Below are 12,926 nucleotides of genomic sequence, written 5' to 3' on the forward strand. Positions count from 1 at the left end.
ACGCATTATGACAGCAGTGTTTTAGTTCACTGGTACTGTATTGTACACTGAGGCTGCATACTCTAATATGTCAGTCAGTCATTTTTGTCTTTTTCTGATGAACAGGTGGCGTACATATTTTACAATCTCAGAGTCTATGGAATTAAAAAATTCACCCATACTTGTTGAAAAAGTGAATTATGTCATTCAGATTCATTATCAGATGCATGTTTGGGACTGTACCTGAAGGACAAAAATAAATAATGATGCAATTAAATAACTGATAAAAATAATTTATTCTAAAATTTTTAAATACAATACTGAAATAAATCAGTGTTACAAAAGATTCATAGTTACAAATTCCACTTTCAATTGCATGTAAAACCATGAATTCAGTGGAAAACAGTCTTGTACAGCATTTAATACACAACAACAAACAACATTTACAGTGCAACGCTCCAATTAACAATTATGTGAAGTATCACAGCTTTGTACGGTACACAAATTTCTTCGCCACCTTTCTCTGGTCTCTGTGACTTTTCCAACAAAACTATCAGCAATCACAACTGGCAAGACCTTCCTTAAAGTAGCATATTTTCTGTTGCAAAGATTGACGAAATCATTTGCAGAGTTCTTGGTGGTATGCGGTACTGCTGAAGTTTCAGATTCATGCTTAATGGATCAGCTACATTTGCTGTAATAAAATGAAGACAAATTAATAACAGCAAAAAGAACAATAAGCACACTACTCAACTGTAGCTTTCACTACACACTTCTCTCCTGCAAAAACATCTATAAAACTGTATGCCCAGCATGCATCACCAAAACGTACAAATTTCAATTCACACACTACATCTACATGTAACTGTGCACTCTCCAACCTCCCCCCGCCCCCCTCCCCCCCCCCTCCTCTCTCTGACCTCATCCACTAACTACTGCATATAACCCCCACCATCTAGGATTAATTAGTCTTGTTGCTTCTCCACCATGAGTATATGTTAAATTTTAATTACAAGGCATTCCATGCAATTAAGAAAATTTTCTATAATGATGTTCACTTTTGATTTTTATGCATAAATGCATTTTTTTCAATCAGCTTGATTTGTTTTCATTATTAGTTTTTTTAAGTTCTTCATCCTTAAGGACCAATCTTGTGCAGCCACTAATAAAGCTTCCAGCTCTGACACCATTCTTTCTTCCTGTTTTAAGCCACAGACAGGGCTGAGTTATAATAATAATAATAATGTCTGAGAAAGGAAAGAAATAATAATATATTTTATTATTATTATTATTATTATTATTATTATTATTATTATTATTGAAAGTATATGCAAGTATCGCTTGGAGTAATTTGCTTTTGTCTAGTAGGAAAATATTTTGATAAACACCTGACATATTCCTCCATTTGTGCCATTTTGTTTAGAATGGTACCTTCTCATTTCATCTCTTCCTTGGATCTCCCTTCCTTAAAAACAGCTGTCATACATTTCGCTATTTTCTCTACTACTTCTTTCGTAACTTCAGCAACCCATTATCAGTCACTAACATCAGTTCATTGATGCTTGAACAACAAATCTTTCATCAAAACCTAGCCCTACTTTCTTTCCTTAGTGACTTATTTACTTCCTTTTTTGTTGCTATAAAGAAATTCAGGCATTATTTGCAGTGCTGCCAGGAAAACAGAACATAAAAGACATTATACACTAATAATTATAAACCAAAAGTCGATAGTTATACAATTATGTAACAGCCAAGATTACTCATTCAGACATTACAAAAGCTGATCATTAGTCCCCTGGAAAGAAAGGCCTGAAAAATCAAATGCACACTTGATAGTCTCGATTAACAGTAGCTAGACCTTAGAAAGTCCAACAGGAATGACGTGCGAGTTGGCGCATGCTAGCAGCTTGCACATTTTTGGCCACAGGCAATATGGGTACTGGAATCAACTTCCAAGCAGGTGATTTGTAAACTTCAAAACAATGGAAATCACTGATCAGATATATGAGGCTCTGAAAAAATTTGTTATTAATATTGCCTCTTTCTAGTACTAGATACGAGCTGACACACTGCTCCAGACATTACCATTTATAACCATAGCTAACTGGTTCGCTAATCTTGTCTGGACAGACTGTCGGTATTTTAAGGTTAAGATTATACAAGCATTTAGATACAATAATACAAGCACAGATTTGCATAAGTATAGTACAATACTTAATAATATATAATGTACAATTTTTTTTTACAAGTTCATATTCACTAAACAGTAATTAATTTCATATACAGTAGCATATTGTTTGCGCATCCAATTTGCTGTTTGACATTCAAATAATTCAACTGAACAGAAGGTTTTTGACTACATAACACAACACCTTTCTTTGAAATTTCACCATTTTCAGAATCTGCATTTTAGTTTGTAGATGACTAAACACTAAGCCTTTCACTGCTACACAGGTGGTCTCTGCATTCCGCGCCGAGATAGATTTTGCTATGGCTCTACAGCTGAGAGCCTGTGTTCTGGCCAATATGAATTATTTATCATGTGATTTTTTGAAAACTGTTAAGTGAAAAAAATTCATTTTTGCACATTTACTGTCTGATATCCTCACTCAATAACAAATTGAATTGCTTTTCATTATCCATAATACTTACTGTGCTGCATCAAATTAAGTAAAACATTGCACAAAATTTCAAAGATTTTGCAGAGGTAAAAATTAATTACATAAGCTTTGCTTATGGTTGATTTTTGCTTATACATTACAGCAAATGAAATGTAGATGAGACATAGAAATTTCATTTAAAATTGAGAGCAGAACAATGTCTCATTTTATTCTCGAGTTATTGGGTATTACGTCCGACGGACGGTCGCGCATAACATACCCAGTTCTCTCCGTGCAGATTTTCCAGTTACTATGAAATATTTATCATTTGGTTTTAAGAAAACTATTAGGTGAAAAAAATTGGTTTCTGCACATCTCACAGTCATAGCTCCACTCCATAAAGCACTGAATTTCTTTTCATTATATGCCATAGTTACTGCACTGCATCAAATTAAATAAAACACTGCACAAAATTTTTAAGATTTTGCAAGCCCACTGCTGGGAAACTGTCCTGTGCCATGGAGACCACACAGCTTGGCATGTCTGTTTTTCTTACTGCGTGTGTGTGTGTGTGTGTGTGTGTGTGTGTGTGTGTGTGTGGGTAGGGGGGGGGGGGGGTTAGAATAGGGGATATCACTCCTCCTGCTGACTACTTCATGAAACTCCTTCACATACAAGCACTCAGTGTGTATCCATGGGGTCTAATTCAACATGTTGAAGAGGGTATTCAAGCAGCCATTGAGGGGACAGGGTGCAACCAACTGCAGATTGTGGCGCACATTGGAACAAATGATGCTTGTCGTCTGGGCTTCGAAGTCATACTTGGATCATTCCAGCTACTGGCAGAGAAGTTTGAGAAGACCAGCCTTGTGCATGGAGTATCAGCAAAGTTCACAATTTGCAGTATTGCCTACAGAACTGACCATGGCTCACAATTTGCAGTGTTGCCCCCAGAACTGATCACGGCCCTTTGGTTCTGCGTGAAGTGGAGGGACTGAACCAGTGCCTTCAAAGCTTCTGTGCCACACTAGGCTGCGAGTTCCTGAACTTGCACCACAGGGTCGAAAAATGTAGGGTACCCCTAAATGCGTAAGGTGTGTACTACACATCAGAGAGTGCTACTCAGGCGGCTGATTGTGTGTGGGGTGCACACAGAGGTTTTTTGGACTATGCAACTCTCCATCTAGTCCAGACAATGACAGCTGTAGAAAACCCAGAAGTGTCAGCGTAAGATCAAAATAAATGCCTCCCATAGGTGAGGGCATTAAAATCTTAATGCTAAACTGCCTAAGCATTCGCAACAAAGTGCCAGAGTTTGAAGTGCTCATGAAAAGCAATGAAGTTCACATAATACTAGGTACAGAGAGCTGATTGAAAGCTGAAATTGACAGCAGTGGGAGTTTTGAAAAAAATGTACATGCATATTGAAAGGAGAGGAAAATGGGAAATGGAAGGGGTGGATTTGTCACAGTAGACAAGAAACTCAAATCCACCGAGATAGAAATTGAAGCTGCCTATAGATTGTTCGGACAGGACTCAGTATCAAGGGTGGGCATAAAATGATAATGGGAACCTTCTATCGCCCGCCTTTTGTAACTGAAAACTTTAAGGAAAACCTCAGTTCACTCGTACATAAGTTCCTCAATCATACTGTAATCATTGTTGGAGACTTTAATCATCCAACAATTAATTGGGAAGATTACAGTTTTGTTAGTGGTGGACATGATAAAACATGCTGTCAAACATTACTAAATGCCTTCTCTGAAAACTACCTAGAACAGATAACTAGGAAACCCACTCATGATGGAAATATACTGGATCTAATGGCAACAAATAGACCTGACTTCTTTGAAGATGTTGACACTGAAACTGGTATCAGTAACCATGATATGTTTGTGGCAACAACAATTACCAAAGTACAAAGGACAACTGAAACAAGCAGAAAGATAGATATATGTTCTGTAAACTAGACACAAAATCAGTAGTGTCATATCTAAATGAGGAACTTGAAACTTCTAGCACAGGGCAGGAGCAGGTAGATACGTACCCAGTAGAACAACTCATAATGGGGGGAACCTCCACAGTATACAGCCACTGTAAAGAAAGTTCTAAAGAAACAGATTCCTGCATAATAGGTGTAAAGCAAAAGTTAGGTCTATAGATAGAGAGATGCTGAAAGAAACACATTTGGCTGGCAACAGAACAGTGTGTTATGCCTTCAATGACTACCATAATAGGATATTGCCAAATGATATTTCACAAAACCCAAAGAAATTCTGGTCATATGCACAGTCTGTTAGTGGTACAAAGTTAGTATCCAGTTCTTAGCACATAAGGCAAGAAATGAAACTGACGGAAGCAAAGCAAAAACTGAAATGCTTAATTCCATTTTCAAATGATCCTTTGCACAGGAAAACTCAGGAGAATTGTCTCAATTTAATCCTCGTACCACTGAAGAGATTAATGAAATAAATATTGGTGTCAGTGCTGTTGACAAAACACTGAAATCGTTAAAACTGAACAAAGTTCCAAGGACTGATGTAACTGTCAGATTCTACACTGAATTTGCAGCTAAGTTAGCCTCTTTTCTAGCCATAATCTATCATAGATCCCTTGAACAAAAAACCATCCCCAGTTTTTTGAAAAAAGTGCTATCCTTGACATCAATTTGTTGCAGAATCTTACAACATATTCTGAGCTCAAACATAAGAGGTATCTTGAACAGAATGATCTCCTCAATGCCAACCAACATGGATTCCAAAAAAAGGCTCACATGAAACTCAACTTTTACTTTTCTCACAGGACATACTGAAAGCTTTGGATCAAGGCAGTCACGTAGATGCAGTATTTCTTGATTTCCGAACAGCATTTGACTCAGTACCACACCTACGCTTACTGTCAAAAGTACAATCTATGGGGTATCAAGTGAAATTTGTGACTGGATTCAGGACTTTTTGGTACAGAGGACATAGCATGTTATCTTGGATGGAAAGTCATCATTACATGTAGAAGTAACTGCGGATGTGCCCAAGGGAAGTGTGTTGGGACCCTTGCTGTTCATGTCGTATATTAATGAGCTTGCAGACAATGTTAATAGTAAAATCAGGCTTTTTGTGAGTAATGAAGTACAGTCTGAAAGAAGCTGAATAAATATACAGTGTCAGATCATACAAGGTTTCAAAGATGAGCAAAGATTGGTAACTTGCTTTAAATGTTCAGAAATGTAAAACTGTGCATTTCACGAAACAACTATAATATCAATGAATCACTGTTGGAACTGGCCAACTCATACAAATATCTGGGTGTAACACTTTGTAGGGATATGAAATGGAATGACCACACAGGCTCAGTGTAGGCTAAAGCAGGTGATAGTCTTCAGTTTATTGGTAGAATACTGGGGAAGTGCAATCACTCTACAAAGGAGATTGACAGTAACTCACTCGTGTGACCAGTTCCAGAATACTGCTCAAGTGTGTGGGGACCCATACCAATTAGGACTAACAGTGGTTATTGAACGTATGCAAAGAAGGTCAAAACAAATAGTCACAGCTTTGTCTGATCCATGTGAGTGCGCCACAGGGATAATGAAGGAACTGAACTGGAAGACTCTTTAAGATAAATGTAAACTATCCAAAGAAAGTCTATTAACAAAGTTGCAAGAGCCAGCTTTAAATGGTGATTTTAGGAATATACTACAATCTCCTATGTATCACTTAAACAGGGATGGTGAGGATAAGATTAGAATAATTCCAATCAACACCAGCTTTTCTGAAGTGTGCATGCGGGAACTCTCCCTGCACTATATACTATGTTCCCATTACCACCTTTACCTCAACCTTTGTTAGTCATTGTCCATCACACCCATATCCCCTTCCCTGTTCCCACTCAAGCACTAGACAGCCCTCTACTCCACCAAACATCCAGTCTTTCTACTTCTCTCCTTTTCCATCCTGTCCCTCCAGCACTCTATTGTTACCCACCACTATCCTGCTATCCTTCCCCCTCCTTGCCCCACCCTCTTCCTGACCCCCATCACCCAGATTGCTTCTTCCATCAGGTGCAGCTGATCACTTTGGAAGAAGGCGTTTTGGCTGAAAGCTTACATGTTTGAGAGTCTTTTTGATGTGCCTATCTGCAACTCAACATCTCCGCTTAAAGGATAGCCAGTTTCATGGCAAGCTCCACAACAGACTGTTTCGCATCCAGATGCAAGCCATTACATTCCATCAGGTCTCATAATTCCATCAGGTCTGATCAGCCCATTGGTACGAACCTTTGTGATCACAGTCACGGATCTTTTTCATTTGGCACTCACTGCACAAGTTAATAGTTTGTTATGAACATTTGTCAAATGATAACGTTGTCCATTTTGTGATGTGCAATACATACATCACATAGAAGATTGACCTCTCTACCTCCCAGACACTCATTTTCTGTTGCCCTCCAGATTTACATGTTGAGACTTTAGCAGGTAATGTTTTTCCTGTCACAATTGTTAACAGAACACTTCCAAATGAGCCTTATTGAAGATTGAACTTGGGACCTTGGGTTCCTTGTGAGAAACATCAGGCAAATGTTTGATTTCCTTATTTCATTAGAAATAAAAATGAAGTCCTTTTGCCTGTTTTAATGTATGTGATTCCTGATTAGCTGTTTTCCTTTTGTGTAATTTTTTTTAACCCTATAAAACTGATTGCTTTTGGTATACCTTCAGCCCTCTGGCAATGAACAATTGTTAAAACTACTAAAAGAACACTAAATAAATAATGCCCAACATGGAGTCTATAAAATTAGCCACTACATAATCAGCACTGAGTGTTGTGGCAGCAAAGCACATTTCTGTTAACAGGTTGAGATTGTTCCATTTAGCAAGAAAAATATCTCCACTATCTTAGAAATAAAGTGTCATATATTATGCAAGACGTTTGTGCTTCTTTGACGATAAGGTCATTGGAGAATGAGCAAAGGCTCAGACTGGACAAGGATAATGAGTAGTTACCAAAATATTTTATTACCTGGACCTCTTCCAGTTATGAATGAAATAAAAACAATGTATCAGTATAATATTATGAAAAGTTTCTCCTTTGAAATAAAGCTAAATGGTGGCCAGTTCTCTGAAATATTGCAGTACCTACATGTTTACACTATACTAAAAACTCAATTGAATATCACACTTCAGTTGTATAAAGTTTGCAGAGATTAAGAAGTCTAAAAAAATTAATCTGTAGCAAATTACCTGCTTCGAGTGCCTCAAACTTTCCATAATAAGGTATTTCATGATATGTGAGATACATAGTCAATCGTAGGGCTGTTTCAGTTCTGCAGCACAGCTCACCTTTCAGATAAGCTTTTAGAGGCAGTGAAAGATCTGTTGGAAAGGTGCACAGTAATTAATTATAAACAAAGTGGTACTCATAACAAAGTGAATAGTGACTGCTAATTTATTAACAAAATTTTTATTTCTGTAACAGCTAATACATATACAAGGCACATTCAGAAAGTAAGAGTCTTCACTCGTTTAAAAATCAAAAAGGTAATACACTAGTGACCTCAGCAATGCTTTGCAATTGCTGAATATGTACAGGAATTAGATATACATCATAAACTCCTCCTTCCCTCCTTCCTCTCTGCTCATGTCCTCCTCCCCCTCTCTCTGTCCAATTCCCCCACCACCCCCACTCTCTATCCCCTTACACCTCTTCTCTCACCTTGAGCCTTATTTATCGTTATTACAAACAAAGCATTGACTGGAAACTGGTGCTTAAAATGAATGGGTTGATCAATTATGACGATGATAAATATAAATGGTATGAGAGAGAGCTCTTCAACTGCTGTATCTGTGAGGATAGTAGAGTCAATGACAGTATTTCACATTCTGTAGTAGTATTCTAATTATAAGCTGATAAGCCATAAATACAACTTTCCTGTTTTTGGTAAAACTAATGGTGAGGAAGAAAACAAATCAGTACTTTGTTTTGTATACAAGAACTTCTCAAAATTTTTGGCAAAACTTTATCCACTTCTATATTATGTATTTAAAAATGTGTAGCCTGTCTCTGTCCAAATGTTTAATCTCAAGTAAATTGGTCAGGAACTTTGGAGACTTTTGGCAAGAACCTTTCCCTTACTTACAGACAGACAGACACACACACACACACACACACACACACACACACACACACATACATCAGTGTTTAAAAAGCAATGTAACTGATGCTGAGACTAGTAATTGCATATATGACACATAGGGCTGCAAATGTTGGGAAATACCCCAAAAGTGGATGACGTGTTGAAAATATGACATCACCCGATGACATACTTAGCTGCATGTGCAATGAAGGGGCTTGTCTGCCCTACTCTCGCTGGCAGTGGACACACATTGCTCCACTAGGCTATTCTGTTTTCATAAATGTAAACTGATTAATCATAGTCCCGCATTACCACTACCGTGAACACTACCATATCACACTGAATAATGTAAGAATGAAAACAGAGTAGCGGAGCGGAGCAATGTGTAGCACTGGGCCCCACCAGTTAGTGTAAGATCGACAAGCCCAACTGCTCCACTGCACGTGCAGCAAGACACGTCATTTGCTAACATTACTTATTCAACATTTGTCATCCACTTTTGGGGTATTTCCCAACATTTATGGTCCAATGTGTGTTACATTAAATTACTTGTCTCAGTGTCATCTATATTGCTTCAGAGTTTTTTTAATGTCAATAAGAATCACCCTATATAGTGAAACCCTTATTTTACAATTTCGTGCAGGCCACAGTTAAAAAAATGCAAAACTGAAGAAAATGCAGAATCAAGGAAAATGTGAAACCCCAAAACATGAGCAAAAATATATATTTAATTAGTATATATGATTAAAAAATGTAATCTTCTCCAATACAGTGTATAAAATCTGTATGAACGAAGGAAATTAAATGTTTATACAAGAATTTGTGGTGCTGAATGTCATTAGTTCTTAAAAAATCACAGATGTGTAACAGCAAGTAAAAACTTGTCAGCCGGCCGAAGTGGCCGTGCGCTTCTAGGCGCTACAGTCTGGAGCCGCGTGACCGCTACGGTCGCAGGTTCGAATCCTGCCTTGGGCATGGATGTGTGTGATGTCCTTAGGTTAGTTAGGTTTAAGTAGTTCTAAGTTCTCGGGGACTGATGACCACAGCAGTTAAGTCCCATAGTGCTCAGAGCCATTTGAGCAAAAAATTGTCAAAAATTGAAATTGGTATCTGGGTAAAAAGTAATCAAACCATTTTCGACATGCTATGACCACAAATTATAGGTCGAAACACACATTTGAGAGATTTTTCCTTTGTGCTCATCCAGAAAAAAGCATAAATTGGTGAACACGATGAATTAAACCGAAAACTGTGAGGTATGGCAAAAGGCATCAGAATCTAACATGCAGAGGTGCGTGTTTTCCTTCTGTAGCCAAAGGCAGTGCAGCATACCAGTACTCGATGATGCGGGTGCAGTGACCTCTAGTATATTGCTTGTAAACTACTACTTGTTTATTGTGCTGAGGGGAGAGCTTCTTCACACCCAAATGAGATAAGACGGTCCCATCAAAATGATGTAGGAGAGCATTCACATGGTATGTTGATCTGTCGATCTGTTGACACGAAAGAAGCTTAGTCCAGCTAGGGAGGAAATGTTATTGACAGCTTTCAACCTTAAATAAATTTTGCCCATTCATCCCCCCCCCCCCCCCCCTTCCATCTACAGCAACTGAGTGCTCGTTCCCCCACCAAAAGGGTAGCTGGTACAGTCCAGAGTATCTACACACCAAGTAAATTCCTTGGCCCTCACTCATCAGTGCATGTGTTTTACCTCATTTGATTGTTTGTACTAGCAGTGTTTTGCAATTTGAAATAAAAATGAAAGTTCTTAAATGTGAAGTTTGCGGGTACGAGTACGATAGTTATACAACTCCAAAGCAGCATATTTCCAAAGTCCACCCATAGCAGCTGAAGGAAATCATACCTGCTGTAAGAAATCGTGCACCATAATGTGAAATACTTTTAAAATTAAAATATTAGATCACAAACTACAAACAATAGGTCTATTTTAGGTTGAAATGTGAATTAGAAATAGTGCATTGTAATGTGAGATACTTCCAAAATTAACATATTAAATCACACACTCAAACAATAAGTCTACGTTAGGTTGGAAGATGATAATTTGGTGGGCCTATTTAAATAAAAGAATTATTGTACATGCGATGCAATGAGGAGCACTTCGGCAAAAAGGAGTCAGTCCCGACACAAAAATTTACAGCAGCTACAATTTAAATTGTTTTAGTCAATTTTATAAAATTATTTAGGAGATACAGTAATTTTCCTTTTATGTCTGAAATAAAGCTAGCAAGTAAAAATATACAATACCACACCAGCTAAGTGGTAAAAAATAAGCACAAATGCAGAGACCTGCTTAATGACAAACTTTTGTCACCATTACTGTTACTGTTTAATGCTTTTCTTAAGAGCCACACTTCGTAAGCTCACTGCACTTCATATCCTCCACCCTGTCAAATTATTATTTTGATGAGAAAAACAGAAAAGTGATAAAATTACTTTACTTCCCCAACTAACATTAGAAGCTTATTAGAAGTCGGCTGTACACTCTGTAAAACGTAAATTTAAAAGACAGCTCAGGCCTTTATCACTGCTGCCATCTTTATGATGCAAAGTATATATGTGAGTAGTGAACATATCTGTTGCAACTGTACTATGTCAGATTTGAACACGAAAGTCTTTAAAATGTGCAATCACAAAACCGTGGTTCTATTTCCGTGTGACACCTCTGCCACAGCACATGATCTACACGAAAAGCATATTTTCAACACTTCACAAAACACTTTCACCCGTATCTGCACTCTTGTAGTTGAAGGGCTACTTCCCCTCTCCACACATCCAGGATGTGAGCTGATTCTACAGGTAGAATTGGAAGGAAAATCAGCATTGGCCGTATTTCGTTGTTTCATTATCAGCAAAATCAATTTTCGGTCACTTAGTGTCCATCCTCAGTGCTGTAATATACAACTAAAATTGGTAGACACTGGTATCAAGCTATAACCATAAGCTTAGGGTGATCACATAAACATTTTTCAGGTGTTAGAGTGGTGTGGTGGCTGCTCCGACTGTTGGGTGACGTAACAAGTTGCCAGTCAATAAGAGCTCACTACCCAAAAATAGCCAGTGTTTCCTTGATTCTGAATGAGTATATTCTTCAAAACTCAGTATCTGAATTTAAAAGGTTGACGATCAATATTGTCGCTGCATACAGTCCATTGAAAAGACACAAAACAGAGAGACTGAGCTATAAGTGGCACAAGAAAAGGTGGCGGCGCTCAGCCTCTTCATCACGTATTGGTTCGGTCCAGAACACTGTCCTGTTTTTCCGTTGCTGCCGCAAACTTGCAGTAGTTGTCATAAAATTGCACCGTGAAGCTAAACCTTGCATTGGCAACGCCGATTGGATTATGTCAGCATTTCCTCTCTGACAACTCCCCTCTCTGCAACGACCGAAAATGTCCCCTTAACTCCATGACCACCTGTGGTGTGAACTGTCTGTCTTTTGTGCCACTTATAACTCGTTCAGTCATCAAATGTCAACAGGAAGAAAAAGCTACAAAGTCAAGTGAGATGTTGAGTAAGAAGGTAGAATGGAAGTAAACCTTACTAGGAAGAAATGTAAAACTTGGGAATTTTTACCATTGATTGTATAGATTCCACAGATTGCGAAAAATGTAAAATCAGAGTAACCATGTGTGTGTGTGTGTGTGTGTGTGTGTGTGTGTGTGTGTGTGTGTGTGTGTGTGACCAAATATTCATCTGAGCATCATGTAAAAATTTGAAGTAAATTGACCAAGAACTTTTCCAGATACTTGGAAACAAAATTTCCCTTTTATTTATTACATGTATATTTATATATTTACAAATTCACAGGCATACAACAGATACTATTTTTCGATGTCGTCACTTTAGTCCTCAAAGCACTCTACGAGCCAACAGATGAGCTTCCAAACAACTTCATCAAAAAAGCACACTACCACTTCTCAGGCACTCTGGACCTCGTTGTCAATACAAAACCTTCTACCATCTATAAACCTCTCCAGAGAGGTGAAAAGATGAGAATCTAAAAGGTATCAGATCAGAGCTGTGAGGGTGGTGGTTGCTGATGTCCCAACTGAATGAATCATAGAGTCGCTTTGTGGCTCTGGCTGGGAGTGGACGTTCGCTGTCATGTAACAAACACACTCCCTTTGTTAATGTTCCCCTTCTTTTGTTCTGTACTTCTCTTTATAGTCTTATAGGATTTCATAGTACAGTGCAACT

At 38.1% G+C, this 12,926-nt stretch overlaps 1 protein-coding gene across 2 annotated transcripts in view; it reads right to left on the bottom strand.

Moving 5' to 3' along the window:
- Positions 1–256: 256 nt before the first annotated feature.
- LOC126465310 (anaphase-promoting complex subunit 1) overlaps positions 257–12,926 on the bottom strand; it is a 335,155-nt gene continuing 322,485 nt past the window's right edge. For both annotated transcript variants that reach the window (XM_050096297.1, XM_050096296.1), the window contains exons 33-34: positions 7,816–7,947; positions 257–673 (exon numbers count right to left, since the gene is read on the bottom strand). In XM_050096297.1, the coding sequence (XP_049952254.1) occupies positions 561–673; positions 7,816–7,947 (245 nt within the window). In that variant the 3' untranslated portion in view covers positions 257–560. The remainder of the gene's footprint in view (positions 674–7,815; positions 7,948–12,926) is intronic.

The sequence above is a fragment of the Schistocerca serialis genome, chromosome 1, assembly GCF_023864345.2.
Source record: "Schistocerca serialis cubense isolate TAMUIC-IGC-003099 chromosome 1, iqSchSeri2.2, whole genome shotgun sequence".
In the NCBI taxonomy this organism is placed as follows: domain Eukaryota; kingdom Metazoa; phylum Arthropoda; class Insecta; order Orthoptera; family Acrididae; genus Schistocerca; species Schistocerca serialis.